Here is a 26,065-nt window from a genome sequence, read left to right on the forward strand (position 1 = left end):
AAACCTGTTGGTTATAAACCGAAATGGTTAAAAGTTACATGGTATAAATTGAATAAAACACAACCAATGACCTTTCTTGTTTCATCTTTAAAAACTCACCGTAAAATCTGCATACGTACATTTTTTTCATCTACATACATACATACATTATAAAAAGACAAATCACGGATGCTTTAGAGACTTTCAACAGTTCAGCACATCCATCCTAATCAAATTTATAAATTTCTTGGTGATCAACAAGACATGTAAGTATATATTTGGCCTTATGTATTATTATTAACCAGGTAGCTGGTACAAAGGGAAATTTAAAAGCATGGCACCATTGCACCAAACAAATCGTTGTTATGTGTGTCTGAAAATAGAAACTTGGACGGAGTTTTTTTTTTTTTTGATATCTCTGGTGTCTGGGCAGCCACTTTCCCAAATATCCCCCGAAGGGGTCCAGCGCCCCAGCAGTAAGGATGTTAAATCGCTGTGGCCGGGTTTCGAAGCTGGGTGGCGGGCACCTCAGCCGAGGTTCCATTACCACCAGGCTACGAAGCCCGGTTGGATGGAGTTCTTAACCTAATAAAGATAAGATTGGATGTTTTGTTTTCGTTCATATAATGTTCAAGTTTAGACAGGCAAAATAAAAACCTAATCACTTCAAAAATTAGAACATTAAATATCAAAAGTTGGTTCATGATTCATGGTTGTAATACAGCCACATGTGTGTTAGATATAAAGAATCACGTCGACGCATCTATATCCATAAATAGAGGAGAGGTTATAGATTCTTTGAGTTGGTATTGGACTACAAGTTGATAGTTGGTAATAACTAACCATTCGAACAAAAAAAACGAATAAGATACACAAGTCATATGAGTCATAATATCAAGTTTTGTTATTATATAAGCTTTATCTTACATACACACGAGGAGTAATATCTAGTAAGATCTATAGAGTAAAACAAAAACCATAGTTTTACTTTGCTACCAAATAAACATGTTTTAGCTAAGCTATCCGAGTAAAAGGAGTAACATCCAATTCCATTTGAGTAAAATACTATTGTTTAGTGTTCTTAATGTAAACTGTTTGGGACCGACCTCTCATCGCAGAGCACTATAGTATGATCAGCTGCATAATAATTAACAACTCATTTGATGCATCTTCAAGTTTTCACTGAGTAATGAATAGAGAACATGGATTAGTAATACGTTTTTAATTAAATATTACTGAATATAAATATTTTTTTGTAACTGATTATATTATCAAAGACCCAAAAGGCTTAAGTGATTACAATCGAAACTATGTTTTACGGCAAAATAACTACAACCGGAACTATACTAGACGGTAAGATGATCAACAATAATAAAAATGCTAAAAAGAGAAACTTGTGGAGAAAGTTCATTTGTATTCCTTAAAACGTTTCTCCAATGAGATTGATATAAGTTAGAACCCAAACTAAAGGATTTGGAAAGGGGCATACATGCCCATTGAAAAGTTTGATTTGGTTAAATAGCCCATTAAACCAGCAAGATCGCATAAATATAAGCTTTTAATTTCTTTTATTCAATGGACGAATAACCCTATCCAACAAGGCTGGTAAAGCTACCAAAAATCATATGGAAGATTGTTATAACAACATTCCTGGCCAGCCACTACATACAATACCAAGTTACCAACTATATATAAGGTAAGAAGAACAAGTGATATCTCAATTGATAGAAGTTTAGATAAATGAAAAGCAAAAGAAAGTAAACATAACATCGCAAGTCGCAACAAAAGAAACAGAAGAGCATAGATATGCATTTTTGGTAACATCTCTCAGAAGAATGCAAAAGCTAATTAATCGGAGGAATTTAACAAGAAAAACAAAGCTGAGATGAGATGAGTTTTCACTTGGTGTACAACACATCTTCCCATGGGTGACGGTACAATGGCTGCTTCAACCTCTTCTGATCAAATGTGTGCCCAATCAAACCGATGGAACGAGCAAGAACAAAGAGACCGTTGAGGTAACCGATCTGAACAATCTCATCGATCTCTTGCTTAGTGAACATCCCACTTCCAGCTAGAAGGTCCAAGAAGAGAGACCCAATGGCTCCGTCAACGTTGAGTACAAGGTTGTTGGCCTTTGAGAGCGTGTAGCTCTCCACTGTTACTGCGTACTCCATGTACTTCACTGATGGGAAGTTAGACCTAGCAAATTTCTGGAGCAGCTCCACTCTCTTGTCTCTGTTGTCTCTGCTCTTGATCCTATCAACAAGAAGAAAACAGGTTTCAGAGAAGAGAACCTGTAAGGATCTTTTTTGTTTCTTTATTAAAAGTAAGTGATGGCTTTTTACCTGTGTCCAATCCCAGGGACTCTGATTCCCTTCTTCTTCATTCCCTCAACGAACTCATAAGGTGTGAGGTTCTGAAACAAGCAACTAGTTAGAGATCAGATTCAAGAACTTATGTCTTTTGTGGCAAAAGAGCCTTTTTACCCTGTCACAAGCGTCCTTGAAGTACCTAGCAGCGTCATCAATGGCACCACCGAATCTAGGGCCAATGGTTAATAAACCTGTTGAAAAGCTTTACAGCCTTTAGAGATTGTTCCACGGTTAAGAAGATATGTAGGTGAGAGAGAGATGTTGACTGACCAGAGACAAGACTTGAGACAAGGTCTTTGCCTGCTCTTGCTGTCACAATGGTGTTGTGAGCTCCCGAGACGCATGGACCATGATCAGCACACAGCATTATGCACATCTAATTTTTTTTTGACAGAGAACAGAGTTAATCTCACTACGCAAATTGTATGTGGGAGATAGATTGAGATTGAGAGCACTGATACCTCAATGAATTTTGTACAGTAACGAGGAAGGCTACGTTTGAACCATAGAAGGGAAATGACATCACCAACTCCTAAGCCTTGTTCGATGATGGAAGACATCGGAACACCAGCATAGCATGGTTCCTCCCCTGCCAAATTAATGTCTTAAGTATCAGAAAAGCAGCTTAAAGAGACATATGAATCTAGTGAAACAACCTATGGTTTAGTATCCATAACAGTACCTCTGTCATCAGAAATGGTGGAGATGATGTGAGTAGGAGCTCGGACTTTCCCACTCTTGATTGCAGAACTGAGATCCTCGGGGATCTGTGGAGGAGTGACTTCCTTTATTGGAGAGACCTTTCCTTCTTCAACCTTTTTAACAAGAGAATTGAAAATGAACACATAAGATTCCAACAGATGCAAGCTAGCCGAGGACATTAGAAGGGGAGAAACTGACCAGTTTCTCAAAAGTCTCTTTGATTGCAGATTCGAGAGCTTCGAATGAAGTGGGAACAATGGCTCCAGCATCCATAAGAGCTTGATTCTTGGCTTGTGCAGACTCCATCTCGCCACCACTTTTAGCACCCTATTCACAATCAACATGTTCAAATAACTATTTTGATTTGGACAACAGAAAAGAGTTCATTTCATGCTACTTACCGCGTGACCAAACTGCACTTCAGACTTGAAGAGACGTGCACAAGTCCCACTGACCCAAGCAACAACAGGTTTATTCACTTTCCCCTGTTTCAAAGCCTCAACAAGAGAGTACTCATCTCTTCCTCCAAGCTCTCCAAGCACAACCATCATTTTTATCTGCAACACAGCTCTTGTAAATTAAGAAGAAGCGTTCCAGCGAGCAACATGTTAAAACACTAGAAGATTGGTATTATAATATGTACCTGTGGGATGTTGTTAAACCTCAGGATGTGATCAGACAAAGTGGATCCAGGGAACACGTCTCCACCAATAGCAATCCCTATTAAAAAACAAAACCGTCTTAGTAAATCTTCAGCTTAACACGTCATTTCATTTAGAAAAACTCACCTTCATAGATCCCATCAGTGACACGAGCAACAGTATTGTACATTTCATTAGACATTCCACCCTGAAAAAAAAAAAGAAAAAGAGTGATGAATCAAAACTCTCAACCATCACAGTGAGCTTAGAAGATCAGCACATACAGATTTGGAGACAAAACCAACAGATCCAGGTCTGTAAAGCTTGCACTGGATAATGTTATCAATAGTCCCTGCAGTGTCACCAATCTTGAAGGCACCAGCTTGAATACCACCAACAGTAGCCGGTCCAATAACAACCTGCAACAAAAACCCAATCAGTATCAGATGATTTATATTTATAACGAAGCTAAATCATTAAACCACAAACACACACACACACCTTGTTGTTAGCACGAGCATAAGCAATCAGGTGCTTGGTGTCTGATTCAGGAACACCTTCTGCTATAATAGCCACAACTTTGATAGTTGGCTGCTTCAAAGCAGCCATGGACGAAGCAGCAGCACTATAAAAGGAGAAACCAAATTAAAATAAAACTAAACACAAAAAGAGAGACAATAATGCTTAAAGTTTATGACACAACACAACACAAACCTCCTGAAAGATGCGAAGTTGATGAATACATCCGCGGTTGGATGCGCAGCACAAGCTGCCTCGATACTGTTATAAAACAAAAAAAAAAGCAAGTTAGAGACTTGCAAGCTTCTCTCAGGGTTCTATATGATGATGTTATGTTACTTACGCGGCGTGAACAGGGATAGCGATCTCCTCTTGTCCGAAGAAGAGCTTCTGAAACCCTTCAGAGCCAGGGTTGATGATTCCAGCAACAGAAGGGGTTTCACGTCCTGTAAAAAAAAAAAAAAGCAAAATGATCTCATTGATCCAAAACCAAAACCAATGTAGGGGAGACAGTGTGATCTGATGATTTTTTTACCACAGAGGAAGTCGAAATCGAGCATTCGTTGGACAGGAAGCTGCTTGTAGTTGTAGAACAGAGCTTGTGTGGTCCGAGAAAACAGCTGTCCCGTTGCCATTTTCGAAAGAGCTGAAACAGAGTAACCAAAACAGAGTATGAAACAGAGCAATGGTCAGATCCAGAGTTTGGTTAGAGCAAATGATCGCACCAAACACATCAGATCTCACGCTAGTTTACTACATTAACTAATCTACAACCGACAACGAATCTATAAATGAAAAAAACATTGAAAGTTTCGAACTTTACGCATTATCCTCGTAAATATCGAAACTTTTGTGGTATCAGATCGGAATCAAGACAGATCTAGACACAAAAGGACAAAGGACTTTGATCAGGATCTAAAAGCTAGGAGAGAGGAGAACACAGACCTGGTCACGACCCGAGTCGAGTGAGTGGGAAGGAGGAAACTAATAAATGGAGGAGGTAGGAGAGGAATGGGTTAGAGAGGAAGCATTAATATAGAAGAAGATGGTCTCTCTCTCTCTCTCTCTCTCTCTTTCTCTCTTATGTGATCGTGTGGTGGCCTTATTGGTGGGTAGTTGGATCACAACTTCCTTCTTACCCAAACATTGATTTTTCACAAGTTTGAAAAGAAGAAATAAAACATTGAATTTTATCTCCTTCTTAATGTCTTATTAGTAACAGTAAATATGAATTTAATTAATTTGTTAATTACAGAACATATACAGTATGGTTTGTCATTCAAGACTTTGAATCACGTGATGGTCGTTATAATGTCGCCGTTCTTAGTAAGCATATGGCTTACCACCTTGCTGGTGGTGGTGTGTTATTGTCTTCAAGACTCAGCAACGTTTGATTTTTTTTTTTTTGAGCAATCAGCAACGTTTGATTCAATTTCAAGAATACATAGTATTATTTTGATTTGGAATACATTTGAGTATATATATACATTATCCGATAAGATTTTATCTCTAGAATCAATTTTATAGTTACATTTTAACAGAGCCAGTTCAACTTTATAATTTAATTCTTCAGTTGATATTGTATATAACCATTCTGCTCTGGGCTTGTTAACCATTACTAATTATGTATGTTCTTGCCGAGTCTCAGCAGATCCAACATACAATTCCACCAGTGACAGGTGTATTATACTGCTGAGTATACGGTAGTGCCTTTACAATATGTAAGGTGTCGACTATCGACCCTCGTTTATATTAGCCAGGTTCAAAAAAGATCTGCCAAATATTGTTATTTCGATAACATATTCACAATGAGTGTCTTTTTTTTTTAATCAAATTCACAATGACTACCTAAAGCCTAACAGTATTATTGTTTTGATATACATCTACTAGTTATTAATTTTTTTAAAAGACAATTATCAAAAATTTAGCAAGAAAAAAAGATTTATCTACGAAGTGGACAAGTGTCTATTAAGTTTCTGTGGGGTATCTCAAATTGTTTTGTCATGTATTTCAACTTCTCCATACTTCTTTTTTAATATGTATCGACGTATCGTAGATATTTTACTGAGAACCTATGCGAGGAAGTTGCTCTAAGTAAAAACAGAGAACAAGTTTGTTTTGGTTTGAGTTTGACTAAAGTGAGCAACGATGTGACAATGTGATAAGGGTTCTTGTAGTTTTCTGGGACCAATTCATGCAATGCTTGGACGTAGTTTACAAATCCTATCGAGTTTTATCAACAAAAGTTTCGAGAAACAAGAGAAATTAAAGCTGGGCTATTTCTCAAGTTATATTGAAACTACATTCGATATTCCCTGTGGAGGTCATTCAAACTCAAACATGATCCCGATCAATATGTCTCCTTAGTTCATGTACGTTAGTGAAGAAAGCCATTTAAACATCGAACAATAGCCGACTTAGCTCAGTGGTAGAGCGCGTGACTTTTAATCACGTGGCCGTGGGTTCGATCCCCACAGTCGGCGTTTTCCAATCAGTTTTTTGTACCCAAAAAGATGTTAAGAATAAAGTAAAAACAATTGTGTATCTCCTTTTTTTTTTTTGTAACACACATACAATTGTGTATCTCCAGGAAGGAGAAAACAATTCAATATGAAAGATACAAATCATAAAATGGTCACAAAATCACAAACTAAACACACAAAGCTCATTTCTTGAAGGACGCAACTGGTTGTAGAGAACTAAACGCACCAAGCTCATGTCTTGAAGGACGCAACTGGTTGTAGAGAATCACAACCATACTGCTGCCATGGTCTACGCCTACAATCTCCATCCGCGTTTGCGTTCTGATCATCGCCGCCACTCTGCGTCAGCGTTAAGGAAGTCGTCGTATCAATCATTTTCTCTAAATCTCTCACGTAGCTTGAAAGCCACGTCTTCTCCGATCTCAAAGCCGCGTTTTCCGACTCGACCGAGTCAAGCCTCCGTCTCGCCACTTTGCATCTCTCGCTGTACTCTTTGATTCGTCTCTCGAGAGTCGAGATCTCGTGGATCGTGTCTTCCATCATCTTCTGTTTCTTGAGACGCGATCTCCTAGCAGATTCGCGGTTTGACAACTTGCGTTTCCTCTTCTTCTCGTCTATGTCGGAACCTGAACTTGTCTTCTCAGCGTTTGCCATGTTTTGTCCTAATGCTTTTTTTTTGTCCTAACACTTTGCGAGAAAAAAAAAACAAGAAATGAAGAAAATTGTTCAAGAAAATACGTAAAACCAGTGAAGAATCACGACGGATACAGAATGATAAACGAGGAAACGAGAATTGGTTGAGATTTCTCATTTCATGACTCTGTCCATTGACATTTATCGTTGGTCAAATAGCAATAACTCTAGAATTATCAGACAAAGATCTTAACAACTTAAACAAGAAGATGTATGAAGACTTTAGAGAGAGATCAGAAGCGAAATAGAACAAGGAAGAAGATAAGGATAAGATCGAAAAGGTAAGTGGAGATGTTGTTCTTCTTAGGTTGCCCGTATTTATAGATTCATACTATATATTAAAAATATAAAATCTCGAAAGGTCTCTCTATTACATTTCAAAAGATTATCCTATAAAAGGTAAGAACATGAAATGGTAATAGTTTTTTTTATTTAAAAAAAAAACATGAAATGGTTATAGGAGATTCTGGTCAATAACATAACAATTTTGTTCTTTACTTTTTTGGATATAACAGCTAATCATGTGTTCGTGTTGTTCCTTATCGGGCAGACCAGTCATTACCATTTTTAGTTGTCACAGCAAGTCGTATGGTAACTTTAGATATACCCAAGAGAACTGGATTCTGTAACATTCCATATCCTTGTCCAGATTTAACACTAAGTTAGTTTTATGCAACTCCAATGAAAATGGAACACGTTTGACTATTCTCTGAACTCTAACGAAAGGTTTGGAACTGTATCAGTACGTGTCAGTGGGTGTGTGTCGTAGATGGCAAAAGTACAAATATTATGCGGTGAAATAGTACTGTATTTGCAAAATCTTATTATTCTATTTAGTTATATATATTTTAGTCAATTTCAGTTATGTAATTTAAGACTTTATATGAAATAATTGGCTAGATCATTGGCCAAGGTACAACATAAATGATAAATACTGGTTAGAACTTAGATACTAGATTGTATGAACTAAAATCTTGGGATGCTTGTATTTATATGTATCATTTTAATATTATCAACATTGAAGAACGATAAAACCATCAGAAAGAACATGCCCGGATCAGTAATAGACTTGACCGTGTGCAGAATTTATTTGTATAAGAGCAATATAAATGATTTGTAAAAATAGGACCCTGAAAATTCTTGAAACGGCCTTAAGCTCTACATGACAAAATTGTAGAAAACAAAATTGATCTAGTGCAAATGCACTTGGTTCACTGCCCAAGAGCCGGGCCCGAGAGAGAACATACGTAAGCTATATCGTTAAAAATACCATTCGTATTTAAGAGTTAGCACGTGAATCAGTGACAACGATTCTTAATGCTTAAAATGGTTGACAATTTTATTAATAAAGAAAATTATCAATCTTAAAAGCATATACTGTAATGTTCCATTTGATTTTGTGCGTGTCTTATCTCAAATGGTTTTCAAATGGAAAGCAAATTAAGAATGTAAAGTAAGAGGTCTCAGGTATATTCGTAAGCCAACCTATTTTTTCGAATGAAAATACTATATAGTTCGAAATGCATCATCCTTATCCGCTCACCGATTACTTTATATTAGTATTTACCACATATAAAATAGAATATCTTTAGATGCGAACGTACTCTCCCAACTAACATTTTGAATATGTACATGCACTTAGTAGGTTTACTAGTTTATGATTTTTTAGGTCTTCAAAATTTTGGTTTGCATCATCTTTAAAACTAGCAGATATGCACGCATTTTTGCTTTAGCTGACTATGATTTTTTACTCTTTTGTATGCAAGTTTTTTCTTCGCAAGTTGCAAACCATAACCATATTGATAAAAGACATACGTTTCTTTTTTGTTAATTAAGTTTTGGATAGTATTGTTTTTCTTTGTTTGGCAATGTTGTGCTTCCTTTCTCAATGTTTTCATTCTTCTTAGCTACTAAATTATAGACTTGTATTTATCAAAAAAAAAAAAACTGAAACTTGTAATATATTCTACATATAAACTATGATGGGAAGGAGGCATTACTGCAAATCAAAGGGGAAAAAAGAAGAAGAAGAACTAGGTGCGTCTAAATGCAAGACTAATAACCAACGACAAAAAGGACATATAATTAACCAACGACAAAAAGAAAAAAATATAATTATCAAAAGAGAGAATAACAGATATAGAGAGTGAATGGTTTAAGCGAGTACGAGATTTACCAGGGACTAAAACTCACGAAAATAGTAAAAATTTATTATAGTAAAAACGTGCATAATTTACGTCACTCTCACTCCCATGGATTATGTAACTTAGCAGCCAGAATCACACCACTTATTTAGAAAGCCTGAATAATCAACTCCGTTTATATCTTCCACATCTCTTTGCACATATCTTTCTCAGTTTTACTATCACATATTTTTGTTGTTTTTAAATATATATGTTGATGATATTTTTTTCTGGTTACTTAGTTTCATGGTTGATTCACATTTCACGATTATCGTTTACTCTTCTGTTTGTCCTCTTTCATACGTGTACTGAAAGTTATTTATGAGTATGCGACTCGTCATATATTTTTAAGAAATTATCGTTTCGTCAGAATTTTGTATACGTAACATGTCCAATTGTCCACTACTGATTGTTGTCCGACATCGGCTAGTCTACTGATGAAACCTGACAAATAGAGTAGGTTGCTTGACGCTTACGTATCTACATTTTGTTATTGGTACTTTTTCCCAATATTATCCTGTGTTATTCGTAACAATTTCTATCTATATGAATGCCATTTACAAAAAAAAAAAAAAAATTAAATCTATACTAATAAATCTTGAAATCAAAGAAAATAAGATCAAATTTAAATCCTCTGAAATATGCAGATCTGCCAAATATTCATGAATCCTGGATACATTTCCAAATTATTAGCGCTATAAATTCCTGTCAGTATGTTACAAAACTGTTTTGACATGTATTAAGCATTAGTGAAACTTACCAATGGTATGTTTGTGTCAAAAGAAAAATTTCCTCAGATTTATTTTTAATTTCATGCTGTTATTAAATTCTCTATTTTGAAGAGAAAAATTAAATAATGTTTTACCAAAATGATAAGAAACGTTGTCCAGTCTTGCGTAATCTCTCCAACTCAAGCCACTCTACATTATATAATAGGAAATTATGGATGCAAATTACATCATCAGCGTCCATAAAAGGATAGAACAGAATTTGATGTCATTGTGCATATCGCTCAAGTTAGTTAGGCTAACTATATATACACATAATATTCTGGAACTGATCCACCTAACCAAAACTATACCGCATTAAAAGTTATATGATTTTCTACAAAAAAAAAAGTGTAACAAAAATAGAAATTGCAGAAAAAGTTAAAGTTGGTGACTTGAACTAGTGTTGGAATTTTTTACCCGGAACTGAATACCAAACCAGATCAGACTTGAAATTACGTCACTCCCGTGGACTATGACACCCAATTTACCCGACGGATCCAATCGGATACCGGTTTAAACCAAAACTCATGAATAGAAAATACAAAACTATACTTCTTGAGAGCGGAGTCCAAGATAGACAGGTAAAGTAACACATGCATTTCCGCTAGACTACGTTAACTATGATATATTTATTTTCATATATATATATATATATATATATCATTTACATCATATATTTATAGCAAAGAAAATAATGAAAATAATAATAAATAAAATAAAATATTTCAGATTTAAAAATGCATATCCGAACCACCCCAAACTGGTTGGAAGATAATCTGTATTCGAACCGAAACATTATTGGATCCTATATGTAGGTATAGTTTCTCCAAACCAATTTACCCAAAACTGCACGTGTCCCCCCGCACTTGATCCAAATACCTAAAATCCAGCCCTAACTTGAATTTAAAGGTCTAATATACGTTCATGTTTACGGAGTAACTCATAAGAAGTGAATGTCATTAGTGATTACATAAGTGCCGAGATAAATTCAAGATCTTTAGCAATGGTGTGAGAAACAAACCACTTAATCAGCAATTTTTCTAGGTAGAGACTCAGTTACACATTTAGATGGAACACCATAAGAAGCGCAATGTAAGGTTTGTCGTGTATTAAACCACGTAAAGTATACAAAGATATAGAACTCAACAAGATGAACACAAGGTGAAGCAGACGAGTTTCCATATATATAGATAGGTCTTTGAGGAAGGAGAGCTTAGATTCTGTAGTAGTCGAACTACATATGTAAAGATGCATCATTTGTAGATATTTGCAACCTTCTCCAAGAGCTTATTGAGCTCTGAACACTAAACGAGATTCTCAAATTCATCATTGTCTTACAACACCAAGCCAACAATGGCTGAGATAAAAGAAAACAGAAATAGTGTGAGTTTCCTAAAAATTCAACGACGTTAATTGTTGCTGTTCTCTTGCTCTTCTTTTTTCTATATGCTGCTGCGTCTTTATCAGAATCCTCAGATGAATACGGCTTCACAGGGCTTCTTCTTTTACCCTTTATACAATGGGCCTTTTATAATTGATGGGATCATATGAGCTTTTAGGGGAGCCCGGTTTCTAAAAGCCCAGTCATGTCTTCAACCGTCGATTCTATTTAATAAGGTAGCAAGCTTAGAACTAATTTTTATTTTGTAAATAATTTTAAAAAAGCAAGATGACTCTTATATAGATATTTTTTTGTTATCTGAAAATATTATTTTAAATTATAAAATATTAATACATAAAACAATTTATACTTAATATTAATTAATCAAAAAGTGATTTTGTTTATGCATCATGTTTTCATGATTTTAGGTATTTTTGCTTATTATATAACTAAATAATTGTATATTAATAATATTGTATTATAAGTTATATTAGCTAATTGATTATAACTAATATGATAAAATCATCAAAATAAAATTATATTTTTAAAAAATAAAATAATTCTTATATATATATATATAGTTGTTATCTGGAAATAATATTTTAATTATAAACATTAAGATATAAAAAATTATGCTTAAATATTATTCAATCAAAATATTTGGATAAAATATTTTCTAAAATATTTTTAAAATATAAGTGCTTTTAAAATTTATCATAATAATAAACATACATATTTTGATGAAAATTTCTATATATATATATATATATATATATTCTTTTATGTTTGATTTAAACTTTTTAAAATATAAATAACTATTTATTATATTAATTTTTGAATTAATAGGATATAAATTAATAATTATTCGTAAGAAGACTATGGTAAAAACACTTAGTTTATAAATAATTTATATGTGATATATCATTCTTACTTTTTCTAAATTTGTATTCATGTTTAGACTTTTTGTCCGCACTCTAGACTTGTTGTCACAGTAGGCTCGTCTCGAGCTCAGCCGTGACCTTATCTGTTGTCTTCTAAACGTTTTCTTCTAAAATGTGTGTTAAATTATAGCCCTACTAATATCGAAATTAAAGTGGGAAAAGGCAGTACCTTCTAGAGATCAAAGTCTACAACGATCGGTAAAATCATTATATAAAAATATAACGCATCCTATGATCTTGATATAGTTCAATTTTTCTACAAGTTTTAATTAGAAAAAAAAACTGATACATTATATACATACAGTAATATGATTACTGAGATGAGTTGTGAGGATAGAGTGAAAGACAATCCGGAAAAGGGAATGTGTAGTCAGTTACAAAAAAAAAAGGGAATGTGTAGTTACTAGTACTGAAATCACGTACATTGGCGAGCTAATCAACACATCTTTATATATAAAGAACTGTTTTCATCCCTCCCGTGATGCCACGTCGTCGTCCATGTCACTAATTCGCTTCCTACCATCGTTCCACGTGTCCATACGAGTAAAGCGCAGCGCTTTGTTAAATGAAAGTATATTCTGGGCTTTAGATCGTGAAAGGTTCGTTAGATTAAATATATTGGGCTCAGCACGTTTGTTTGATATTGGGCTCAGATTCTGATTGTGTCTTCGGCCCAGGGTAACGTACAAGTGAAGACATGTGTTTCTTCTTTCTTCTACATTCGACGGCTACATGACGCTCGAGTTTCTTCGCGGTTACTGAATCGGATTTCTTTATGGTTCTTGGGGTTTAATCTCATTAACTCTGACGCCCACAATGAGCTATTTAATGTGTTGTTTGCGTCGGTGAAGCTCTGTCATTTCGGGTATAAATATGTTTGTAATTCTCTTCTGGATATCATCGTCTCCTCATCTCTCTTCTCTATACTAATTCGCGGGTTGATGGCTAACTCGACGGTGTTTTTCTCCGATTTGAAGTTCGGCAAGTGTTCCACCGAGGGTAAGTTTCTGCAGTTATGGGGTTCATAATCATGATTTTATTGAAACTCTTAGGAGATTATTTGTTCTTATGTTTGAACGGTGTTGAAGAGGACGATGTGCAGTGTAAGCCGCTCTTTAGGATCTTACGGGTTAAAGTCATATACTGAGACATCAAGGCCTCGAACATCTTGCTGGACTTGGTAAACCCTCTTTTCGAACTCTCAGTATTGTCTTAATGGACTAAGAATGGTACTGACTTGGTTCTATTTCATGACAATAAACTAAATGGAAAGTTTTCAGACTCTGTGTTAGAAAAATACGGTCCCATGAGAGAAACAAGCTATTTTAGTACAGAAATCATGGGTACATTCGACTATGCGGCTCTTGACTATGTGGCAACAGGTACATTCTATCAAATCTCATTTACAAACTGGTTTCATTAATTTTTCAAGGGTAACCGAAGAAGCAAAGATATATGATTCGATATGTTTCTGTGATTTTGACATGTAAAGCTGCTGCTGTGTCTAAGGTTTATTCAATCGCTGCTCTTGGATGCTTGCAGATTTCAAGAAAGCGTTGGATTGGCAAACAATATTTGGGAAAGAGACACAGCTAAGACACCGTTTTCAAAGCGAAGATGCAAATATATGAACAAAAGGAAAGCTTTTTATTTCTCTTTTTTTACTGGAAAGACAAACTTTTGTGATGCTGATGAGTGTTTTTTTGTCTCAGAGAGTAGAGGAGGAGAATTAAAATTTCAGGTGGGATCACAAGAACTCTATACAGAACAATGGAGAGACCCTCTGGAGGGATGGGTTATGTGTAATGTGGCAAGAGAAGTCCATGGTTGATGCGGCATGGGGTCTCAGAGATGTGAAATAGACTGGTGCTTTGTCATAGTAGGAGGAAGTTCATTGGTTGTCATTTGGAGGATGAAGCCAAGATGATAACTATTTTGTGGGCAGTAGAAAGCATGACCAGCCAAAGAGTAAAGAATGCCATATTTGCAGGTGAAATCAAGGAATATTTTCTTTTTCGAGCTATACCTGATGCTTGGCCTGCGTTGAGCTTTCAAGATATGGAGGTGATGACTGCTCTCTCTGGTCTGGATGACAAGGTTGGTTAGTGAATACGGTGCACTAAAATGCCAATAGAGTAGCTTCTTTCATAGTTCATAGTTTAATCAATATGGGTTTTGTTCCGTCGTATATATGTAGCTAAATTTAATTATAGTTAATTAAATTTATAAGATGCAAAGACAGTATACAACCACACAAGAAAAAATGACGAGATTTCGAGATAAATCAAATAGACAACACTTAATTAAACACACATTACTTTTACAGCTCCATTTCAACTCTCATTTTGAGAAAATGGCAGACCTCATAAAACAATAAGACTGTGTTCACATAAATACAACCCTAAGAAATTGTGTGACAGTAAATTACTACTCTACTATTTCGATAAAGAAATAATCATCAAACAATAAACTTAAAAAGAATAAAAATCTTGCGAAAACAATAAACTTAAAAGTGAATAACAATCCCATGTGAAAGGGGATCCTCGGATCCTCCCATAGGTCAAAAAGATATACAACCGTTATTTTTACAACATATAAGTTTTAATATTTTCATACATATTAAAAATGTATAAGATATTAATTACTAATTCATGAGTTTTATAATTAAGTATATCTCAAATTTTTTAACTAATAAATTTTTAATAAATATCTTTTTGAAGTTTACAATTTATCAATAAATAAAATTGAAAATGTAAAAAAAAAATTATTTTCTGAAATTTCTTTTAAACATGAAATAGCTAATAAAAGTAAAATAAAATAGAAAAACCAAAGGACTCATACTATCTAAATACAAAAGTTTTAATATAAAATTTTCAATAACCCTATTATAAATTTTATTTTTCAGAATGAAATTTGGGACTGGATATCTAACAATTTCAACTGAAATGATAATAAAAATGAAGAAAAGATATAACAGTTTACGCATAATTTATAATCAAGCTTCTAAAAATGAAGATCAATAATAATTTAAATGTTTAATGAAATCTTAGAAGAGGCTATATTCTCATTTGTTTGATTGTATATATTTTTCTAACCTATAATTTTTTTTAAAATGAATTTAAATGAAAATGTCTTTCCAGTAAGCTATTACTAATTAAAAAGTATACAGAAATATGCATAATAATATATAGTTTACACTATAAATTAGGATTAAAATATCTGCAAACAATGAAAAATTTACTATCCTGGTAATGAAAATCCAAATATTTTGTATTTTAGTTCGAATGAAATTTTGAGTCTTCTCAAAAAAACCAATTTTTATCAACATGTCTTCAAAATTTTGACAATAAAAACATTTTCGTAACTAATATTTTCTGATCAAACTGGCGGCTAGAAAATAAACACCATTATGAATCTCTTTCCCCAAAACCTAAAATCATATGCTTAAGAGTTAAGACCAAACAAAAAAATAGTTAATAATAACTTAAATATTAAATGAAATCTTAGAAGAGGCTATATTCTCATTTATTTGATTGTGTATATTTTTTGAACCTATAAAATATTTTTTTAAATGACTTAAAATGAAAATGTCTTTCCAGTAAGCTATTACTAATTAAAAAGTATACAGAAATATGCATAATGATGTATAGTTTACACTATAAATTAGGATTAAAATTTCTGCAAACAATGGAAAAGATTTAGTACCTTGGCAATGAAAATCCAATATTTTGTATTTTAGTTCAAATGAAATTTTGAGTCTTTTCAAAAAAAAAAATTATTAACATGTCTTCAAAATTTTGACAATAAAAACACCTTCGTAACTAATATTTTCTGATCAAACTGGCGACTAGAACATAAACACCATTATGAATCTCTTTCTCTAAAACCTAAAATTATATGCTTAAGAGTTAAGACCAAGCAAAAAAAATAGTTAATATATGCTCATATTTGTTCCTAACAAACAATAGAACTTTTTCTACCAAAATCGAGTATCACGGGTGAGCACCAAGAACACCATTCCCAACACAGGAACACCATTTCTAATCCAAATGGGTGGCTGATGTTTGGACAGTTAATTTCTCACAAAAGCTGACCGTTTCTTTTTGAAATTATATATTTATTAATTATTAGATACATATTATTAGATACACATTTATAAACATAGATCCATAATTGTGTAAAAATAAAATATAAAGTTCTATAGTCAAATAAAAACACACAATATAAAATAATGTGAGAGAATGAATAAAACTAGATAACTTCAAATTAAACAAATAAATCAATAGTTCTACAACATCAAATTATAAACAGAATAAAATTTCAAATAAACAATCTTACTAATTGTAAAGAAAATTTTAATTGATTATAATGAGAATGAAACTGAATAAAGAATAACAATTTAATAAAATAATGATTCATATAAATATAGAATAAAAAAATTTGACATAAAAACAAATTAAATAAAAATAAATAAAATACTATTATAACTATTTAAATTACTTTCAAATTATCATCCCGTCCGCAGGGCGGGCCGCTCCTAGTCTTTATATATAAAGTTGACTTATATGGAAGCTCAGCCCTCCACGTCATCACAGAGAATGGGGCAAACGAGAACACGTGTCTGCCTATTAATCTTTAATAATCTAACGCTGAATTCTTATGTTATATCTGGGCGTGTAGTTCTAATTTACTAATCTGTTGGGTTCTTAAAATATTTTGCATACAGGCCCATAGTTTATATATAAAGATAGGTTTTCTCCACTTCTGATTTCCAGGAAAAGAGACACCGTAACCTTTGAGATGACACAGGCTTGGAAGTGTAACGGTTGCTGCAATCATTCACACACACCACTCATCCCACTCCCTCGCATTCAATCCGTTTCAATCTTCTTGAAGGTAACGGAGCAAAGCTCTACTTATAAATAAGTTTGATGTCTGCGATGAACAACATCATCTCTACCTAATCTGAAAAGATATTCTCTGTTTTGCACTTAATCCATCAACGGAGACTTCCCACCTTCTTCTTGCTGATTTGGAAGTTGGACGTTCACCGATAAGGAAATCAGGAACTACGAGGATGGCTTCCTCGATGGGTTGTCTCACTGACTCGCTCCCTCAACTCAGCACTTCCTTTCTTCAACTTTTCAACTCAAGCCCGATTTATAGGTGAGAAAGTGGATTCTCGATCTATTGCTTTACATTTCGATTCAGATCTAATCCGATTTCTTTTATGGTTTCTCAGATAAGGATGAGAATTAAGAGAAGCACATGCCAAGTTATCTCTCTTTGAAAACCCGTGCAGCAACTTCTCACCCATTAGGTAACTGTTATATGATATCTCACACCCTCTCTATTTTCAGGTTCATCAGAAGATTGATAAGCCTAAGAGAAAGAAGTTATACAGAATCTTGGACTGTAAGAAACTGTCAGTAGACGCAAGCAAGAACGCTTCACAGAGCCAGCTGCTTCCACTGAGAGTAATGGTGCAAATCCTTTTCGATGGAGCAAGCACGAGCTGCGATATCTACAACAACAAACACCATTACTAAGAACGAAACAGTATTTTTGAGATGAAGCTTTACAACAAGAAGAAGATGTAGAAAGAGTTGAAATTAAACCTATCTAAGACGAGGTTTTGCAAGTTGTTGTTGATCAGTAGGAGTTTGAGCCAATGGATTTGAAAAGAAAGATTATGGGAGATTTTTGTCGCTCAAGTCAAGCGTTTTTCATTGTCTCTTTTTTCTACTGCATGTGCGATCGTATTCTGAGTCCAGTTCTTTGTCTATCCCTACAAAGTGTCATCATCAAGACTTGTGGGAAAGGTGTCACCTTCTTCATCTCCACATCTGAGTGAGAGCGGGAGCAACGCTGCTGATCCAGTTGGGACATCACCAGAGCCTACAACTAAGAAGCCAATGAGGTGTAACAATCTTGAGTAGATGTTATAGTGGCTCTCAATTATCGTTCAGCCCAGTTGTCATCTATCATATTTTCATAGTTTTTGCTTCCAGTTTAATAATTGTAAGGCTTATTAGATCTCTGTCTATGCAAATATTTGGGGTTTGCTATCTTAAAATTAAACACTTCTACACCTAAGTGAGTCAAGAACACAATATTCCCAGATTCTTATATTCTCTTCCTAACATACTCCATCAAAGTTAAATTTACTCTTTAGGAAATAGCTTTCCCGGCACACAACGTTTTTTAATCATCGGAGATATAAACATAAGAACGTAGCTGGGTGAATGTCGTCCACCTGAATTCGAACCCAAAGTCGACCTTCAGTTCGTCAAAAGCTTTTAACACAAGAAAAATTCCAGAAAATGTTTGAGCCTTCTCCACTTTTGCCAGTTTTGTTGATCAGACGCAACAACGACCGCATACAATTCTGTGACAAAGATTAACAGCCCAAAACTACATTTCTAAACGGAAAACAGTACGGCAATCTAAGCACTATCCGATTAAACTATATTAGGCACACTTATCAACGCACATTTGTATAATGCTTTCCTTGCCGGCCAAGTAAGCACTATATATCAAGTTTTTTTGACTAAAGGCATGCTATATATCAAGTTGACTCTAAAGAACTGTCTGATTGTTCAATTACCACCATCCACCATCCTAGACATATATAACAAACTGAAAAACTATTAATAAACAACAAAACAATGTAATCCATGGTAACGGTAAACTAAATGGAATAATCTGGAAAAAGAAGTCTAAGTCTTTGTTTACAATATACATTACAAACCAAAAAAATGCAACATAATAAACACGAGAGTACTTTATAATGAGTATTTTATAAAATCAATATCATTTTTGAAGACAAAGTATTTAATCAATTCGTCCACAATGAACAACACCCTAACAGATTGCCACATCCATGATATGGATAAAATACGAGAGGATTGTTACTATTTTTAGAAAATGACAAAATTGTTATCTTCATTTAAACAAGATAATCACAAAACAAACACATACATTTACATGTTTTTTTTTGAACATCGACGTTACTTTATATTTTAAGATCAATTATATCTACTTTGATGCAACTATCAGCTATTTATTCTATTTTATTGAATCTCAAACCACTCATGCTATTTTTTTAAGACCTAAAAAAATTTAAAACAAAATATTAATACATTAAATCACTAACCACTATCAAATAAATTAAGAAAAAACTTAAACTCATTAGAGAATAAACATATGAACCCGGCGCGTAGCGCCGGAATACCACTAGTTAATTGTATATAATAGCTGATATTAGCACCTATCTAAAATGTATGCATTCATTCATTTTCTTTCGAATAAATTTAAAATTCATTCAAAAATATATGCATATACGAGCATATGAATAGGACACAAAGACAGATATTGTTAGTTGGCAATGCTTCCGAGCAATCCACAAACCACAATCCTTTTTATCCTAAAACTATAGCTTTTCCCTTTTCCGTTATTTAGTGTTATCGATATATATCTTCGTATAAATTTCTTTCAACTTGTATATGTTTGTCTAGAGATATTACTCATTCATCATTAATGCGATTGTTTGTTTACTGATAAGAATGAGTTGTATATCGCTTGTCGCATATCTTGTAATCAGTAATATGCATCACTCTATTCGTACTGAAATTCAAAAATCGGGCTTTGAGAAAGATTTTTTCGGTACAAGTATTTTGAGAAAGATTATATTCAAAAAAGTTGGTGATCTAGCATATAGTGCAAAAAAAGTTGGATCATTTAGTTCCGGGTCTAAGAAAGATTATGGGAATAAGACTTAAATTTTTCATTTTAATAAAAGAACCATATTGTTTGTTTGTTTGTTTTAAACATACGTTCGCCATATATCATCTGCTAGATTTTTTATTTTAAAACCACTTATTTTGAACCCTAATGTTGTTTTATATATTGGTTCAAATGTACGTTTACTTTAGCGGCATGCTGGTCATAGGATGGCTTGTTTGTGCAAAGATTAATTTATTGCAAACCAACTTTAGATTGAACACCCGAATGTATAAATCTGATTGCTTACGGCCTTATTCCAAAGTTCTTCGACGTCATAGTCTCATAGATCGGTCTATTTCCAAAATTTTACGTTATGTACGAGTTCGTACTAACTGAAAATATGTTTAAAAATACTTGGTAATAGATTTTCGATAAAGAAGAGATATACATTAATAAAATGAAAAGACATACTTCCATGAGACTTCCATGTAAAATAATCCATACGTTACCCAAACTTTTAAATCATGTAATTAGACTCTGTGATACTCCGCTCCATATAGTTTGTCCATATCGTTAGCCCTTTTGTCAAAAAAAAAAACTCTCCATATCGTTAAACAGTTCAATTAAACTATTAAAGCTTGTGAATTTAATTTTTGTACATAAGAATTAATATATTAGACAAACCAAACATTAAAAGTGAAAAATTAAATGATACTGATCGTCGGTTGTTTATAATCGATGTCTGAATCCATTTAAGATGATGGTATGTCGATGTTAAATATGACAACTGTCTAAACCACTTTTTCGAATACTGATGTTAAATATTGATTTAAATTTTTGTACATATGAATTTGCTATATTATTTGTTACTATTTGTGTTCTGTTAAGACTTAAGAGAGCTTAATCATTACATCGACTATCGTAGCTCGTGAGGTATGATTTGATTATTCATTAGCGCATTCCCTTTAGATGATATTTTATGGATTTTTATTTATCCATCATTACGTTAAATGGATTTTGTTAACTAGAAACTTATATACGTAGTTTTCATAAAAGAAAAACATATATATATACACACGTAGTCTCTCTTTTTTTTTGGCTGAATGATTTATACGTAGTTTTTTTATCAACTATAATTTCATTGGAGTTCACAATCTGGAAGGTTTTTTTCGTTTGACATCACAATTTGGAAAGTTTGGTAAATGACCCAAAGGAGACCGACGATTTTACTAAGAACAATACTTAGATTCACTCCTAGGTGAACTTCTTAAATTTACCTCACCTCTATTAACCAATTAAATCTCCACGTAAGATTAATGATAAAAAATATTAAATACATTTTAAAAAAGTTAAAAAATCTTTTAGATGTCAATTTTAACAAAATTAATACAGTAAACTAAACCCTAAATCCAAACTGTAACCCTAAACCCAAACCATATACCCTAAACTCAAACCCTAAACCCTAAACCCAAACTCTATACCCTAAAATCAAACGTTAAATTTTAAATCTAAACTGTAAATTCTAAACTCAAGGGTTTGTGTTTAGGGTTTAGAGTTTGGTTTTAGGGTATAGAATTTGATTTTAGGGTATATGGTTTGGGTTTAGTGTTTGGGTTTAGGATATATAATTTTATTTTAGGGTATAGAATTTAGAGTTTAGAGTATGTGGTTTGGGTTTAGGGCTTAGGATTTGGATTTAGGGTATAGAGTTTAAGTTTAGGGTTATGGTTTGGATTTAGAATTTAGTTTACGGTATTAATTTTGTTAAAATTGACATTTAAAAGATTTTTTGGCTTTTAGAAAATGTATTTAATATTTTTTGTCATTAATCCTACGTGGCGATTTGATTGGTTAATAGAAGTGAGGTGAATTTAAGAAATTCACCTCAATGGTTGAGGTGAATCTAAGTATTGTTCTTTTACTAAAACCTAGTTAATATACGGTGTGGAGAGTCATATTCGAATAATGTTTGGTGCATTTTTATTTTCCAAAAATAGTTATATATATATATATCTGTGAAATTAACAAATTGCTGATTTGTACATATAGACGAAACACTACAAGAAAACTGCTCGATTCCCAGGGAAGATATCCTCGGAATGTCGTCGGAATTCACGTATTCCGACGACAAACCCAGGAAATGATCCGTCGGAATAATATCGTCGGAATAACGTAAGTCGTCGGAATTCCCTCGGAAATTTGTGACGAAATTCCGACGGAGACTTTTTCCGAGGGAATTCCGAGGAACACCTACGGTGATCCCATTGTCGGAATATCCCTCGGAATTTTCCGAGGGAATGTCCCTCGGAAAACACTGTCGGAAAATTCCGAGGAACTCTCCCTCGGAATATTCCGAGGGATATTCCCTCGGAAAATTCCGAGGAAATTGTTCCTCGGAATTTTCCGAGGGAATATTCCTCGGAATTTTCCGACGGAAGACTCCCTCGGAAAATTCCGAGGAACACTTCCCTCGGAAATTTCCGAGGGCCTTCGTTCCTCGGAATTTTCGTAAAATATAATTTATATTAATAAATAAATATTAATTTATTTCTTATTAATTAAATTGGAAAATTAATTATTAAATTCGAAAATTAATTATTAAATTGAAAATTAAAATAAAAAACATAATATAAATAGTTCAAAAGTAATATTCATACAAAACAGAAAATAAAAATAAAGTTTAAAACATAAATTAAAGTTAGAACTACTCGTCCTCGTCGACGTCGAAGTTCTGGTCCGGGAATTGCCTCATGAAGGCCGCCATCATCTTCTCACTCCGCCTCCTGTCTGCCTCTCTAGCTCTCTCTTGAGCCGCCATCTTCTCCTCCAACTGACGGATGCGTTCATCCTTATCCTTCAGTTGATCCATCAGAGTAGGATCAACTGGCACCTGAGACGTAGGAGGAACCGATTTGGATCGACGACCCAAACCGACCAAACGTCCCTTCTTCTTTGGAATCGCCTGAAAAAGAAAATTTAAAATCTTAATCATAGAAAAAAATTTTAAAATTAATAAGTAAATTGATATTTACAAAATATCTTACCGATTCAAGAAGCTCGTTGATTCGGACTTGAGAGAGGGCAGTGGACTCAGTAGATGTGGCGTCAAGATCGAGATCGGCCTGGATCTGGGAGAGACGGGCCTCCTCGTCTTGTGTCATACTGTCCACCAGGGAGACAACCTCCTGCGCAAGACCGTCATCAATCTGGCCCGTGGTCTTGTTGGTGTGGATCCTCTTGTACAAAGGGAAATCACCCACGGGCTCACCTTCATTTTCTTGCGCCTAGGAAAACACATAAATTCAAAAAAAACATTAGAAAGCAGAAAAATTAAAAATTTACAATTAAAAAGAAAAGGAGTTTGAACTTACCATCTTGTCTGCGAGAGTGGGAATAGACTGAGCACCCAAATTGTGCTTGTACATGCCCTTCCCGCCACGATCGCTCTTGCGGTTGGCGGAGTTGGTGTTAGAGACCTGCTTCGTCGAGTCCTTGTCCCAATGGACACACAACTCCTCCCAAGTGGTCATGTTGATCCACTTTGGGACCTTATAATGAAAAAAAAATTTTTAAAGTTAAATAGAATTAAAAAAATATATTAATAAAGTTAAAAAAAAGAAAATACCTTATCCGCTAGCCACTTCTGCTTCCATTCATATATTTGCCCGGAATATGAATCCATACATTTGTGGATGAAGGCGTTGCGGATGAACGTCGTGTTATCCGGATGCCAGTTGAACTCTTGCTGGAAAAAACAAAACCTGATTAGTAGAAATAAAATTTCAAAGGAAAAAAATAGAAATTTTTAAAAGTTAGAATACTTACAGCAAACTGACGAAACCAGAGCTCCTGCTCATCCCTCGGCATCACTGTGAAGGTTGCGTATCCCTTCTTGAGGTCGGAATACATCATCCTGTTGATCCAAGCGCTGATCCCGTTATGGGATCGGTCGAACCTAATACATAGGAAACAACTTATTAAAAATGAATCTAATTTTTCAAATAAAGAAAATTAAACTTTCACTTACCAAGTCTGACCGGGTTCCCTAGGATACAGAGTGAGATAAGGGAGATGGTCACGACCTGGCTGTTGCACCAGCTGTGCAACAGTCATCACTCCTGGAGCGACATGAGGCTCGGGAATGTCTGGGAAGTCGTGAGGAAGATGAGGGGCCGCAGCGGGAGAAGGAGCCGCATGCTGAACCATAGCGGGACGGGGGCTCTGCGATGAGGATGACGAACCCCGAGACCGGCTAGACGAAACCCGAGAATCCGAAGGGGTCGTCGAAGTAGCGCGGCCTCGCGGTGGGGCCCGACGAGATCGAGCCCTCGCACTCTGGTCACTAGAATCCCTATAATTTTTTAAAAATAATGAATTAAAATTAATAAAATTTATTTTTTAAAATATATATTTATAAATTATAAAAACAGCTAAAATGATTTATAAATTAAAAAAATGTCTTAAGAATTATTAAATAACTTATAAATTATTTATAAATTTCAAAATATCTAAAAAAATATTAAATGACTTTTAAAATTATTTATAAATTATAAAATTTGCTAAAATAATTTTTAAATGACTTTTAAAATTATTTATAAATTATGAAATTTGCTAAAATAATTATAAAATGACTTTTTAAATTTTTAAAAATTTTGAAATTAACTAAAATAATTATTAAATGACTTATAAAATTTTTATAAATTATAAAGTAGCCAAAATAATTACTAAAAAATTGAAACCCTAAAATTAATCAAATCTAAAATCAAAACCTAATCAAACCCTAAAATCTAATCAAAACTTAACATCAAAACCCTAATCCTAATCAAAACCCTAATCCTAATCAAAACCCTAATCCTAATCAAACCTAATCAAACCCTAATTCTAATTAAAACCTAATCTACTCAAATTCCCTAAAATCTAACAAAATTCCCTAAAATCTAACCTAGAACTAATAAGAGAGGGGGAGAAGAGAACTTACATGGAGGAGGGAGAGATTAGGGGAGTGGGGGTGGAGGGGGAGCCCGAATATCAAGAGGGAGAGGAGGAGGAGCCGGAAATCGCCAAGGGAGAGGAGGAGGAGCCGGAAATCGCCAAGGGAAAAGAGAGAAAAGAGAGAAATGGGGAAGAAGATCCGCAGATCTGGTTTTACCCCGAAAATTCCGACGGAAAATGAAACCCTCGGAATTCTGTCGGAATTTTCGGTTTACGAACCGGTTTACCAGAATTCCGACGGAATTCCGAGGGATTCAGGAATTCCGTCGGAATTCCCTCGGAATTATGGGTTCCTCGGAATTTCCTGGGAAATTTCCCAGGAAATTCCTAGGAATCCTATGGTTCCTCAGAATTTCCTGGGAAAATTCCCAGGAAATTCCGAGGAACCATAGTTTAGGGGTTCGGATTAATGATTTACAAACTTTAGACCGTTCCTTGAACAATTTGGCAGTTTTCTCAAGACTTATATTGATAGTACATGACAAATAAACATTCAAATTACAAAATGATTGAATCGAGTATAAGTATTGTCGTTTAGGTTCATTAAAGTGTATAAGTGTTTATCTTGCATTGCTGTTTGGGGATCTCGGTGCAACAATCGGAAAAGTGGCCATTAATTGGTACAACACCAATGTCTTGTCCCATAATCAATTGAAGACACTTACTAAGGCTTACGTAAGT

At 34.2% G+C, this 26,065-nt stretch overlaps 3 protein-coding genes, 2 long non-coding RNA genes and 1 other non-coding gene across 7 annotated transcripts; 3 read left to right on the top strand and 3 right to left on the bottom strand.

The window, feature by feature from the left end:
• Positions 1-1,676: 1,676 nt before the first annotated feature.
• LOC108828230 (ATP-citrate synthase beta chain protein 2) lies at positions 1,677-5,322 on the bottom strand. Its single transcript, XM_018601848.2, has 16 exons — positions 5,162-5,322; positions 4,752-4,862; positions 4,560-4,662; positions 4,412-4,477; positions 4,199-4,322; positions 3,982-4,116; positions 3,845-3,905; positions 3,700-3,776; positions 3,458-3,613; positions 3,255-3,383; positions 3,037-3,169; positions 2,816-2,943; positions 2,625-2,730; positions 2,469-2,545; positions 2,328-2,398; positions 1,677-2,238 (listed from the first exon to the last, which is right to left on the bottom strand). Exons 2-16 carry the CDS (start codon positions 4,849-4,851, stop codon positions 1,878-1,880), a joined length of 1,827 nt encoding a protein of 608 aa, XP_018457350.1. The 5' UTR covers positions 4,852-4,862; positions 5,162-5,322; the 3' UTR covers positions 1,677-1,877.
• A 1,305-nt stretch (positions 5,323-6,627) lies between these two features.
• On the top strand, positions 6,628-6,699 carry TRNAK-UUU (transfer RNA lysine (anticodon UUU)). Its single transcript has one exon. It is a non-coding gene; the product is annotated as a tRNA-Lys (tRNA).
• A 40-nt stretch (positions 6,700-6,739) lies between these two features.
• LOC108825955 (basic leucine zipper 1) lies at positions 6,740-7,690 on the bottom strand. Its single transcript, XM_018599321.2, has one exon. It carries the CDS (start codon positions 7,351-7,353, stop codon positions 6,931-6,933), a length of 423 nt encoding a protein of 140 aa, XP_018454823.1. The 5' UTR covers positions 7,354-7,690; the 3' UTR covers positions 6,740-6,930.
• A 5,507-nt stretch (positions 7,691-13,197) lies between these two features.
• LOC108825926 (uncharacterized) lies at positions 13,198-14,894 on the top strand. Its single transcript, XR_001945318.2, has 5 exons — positions 13,198-13,266; positions 13,345-13,666; positions 13,756-13,847; positions 13,941-14,049; positions 14,210-14,894. It is a non-coding gene; the product is annotated as an uncharacterized LOC108825926 (long non-coding RNA).
• A 2,484-nt stretch (positions 14,895-17,378) lies between these two features.
• LOC108826203 (uncharacterized) lies at positions 17,379-18,760 on the top strand. Of its 2 annotated transcripts, XR_001945382.2 has the most exons (3): positions 17,391-17,563; positions 17,641-17,833; positions 17,910-18,760. It is a non-coding gene; the product is annotated as an uncharacterized LOC108826203 (long non-coding RNA). The 2 variants fall into 2 exon arrangements; XR_001945381.2 differs by having other exon boundaries at positions 17,379-17,833.
• A 4,207-nt stretch (positions 18,761-22,967) lies between these two features.
• On the bottom strand, positions 22,968-25,712 carry LOC130499389 (uncharacterized). Its single transcript, XM_056993373.1, has 7 exons — positions 25,371-25,712; positions 24,420-24,743; positions 24,218-24,347; positions 24,018-24,137; positions 23,764-23,940; positions 23,437-23,676; positions 22,968-23,354 (listed from the first exon to the last, which is right to left on the bottom strand). Coding segments are annotated over exons 1-7 (1,251 nt in total). The 5' UTR covers positions 25,373-25,712; the 3' UTR covers positions 22,968-23,096.
• Between the last annotated feature and the right edge of the window lie 353 nt (positions 25,713-26,065).

Source organism: Raphanus sativus, chromosome 9, assembly GCF_000801105.2.
Source record: "Raphanus sativus cultivar WK10039 chromosome 9, ASM80110v3, whole genome shotgun sequence".
Taxonomy (NCBI): Eukaryota; Viridiplantae; Streptophyta; class Magnoliopsida; order Brassicales; family Brassicaceae; genus Raphanus; species Raphanus sativus.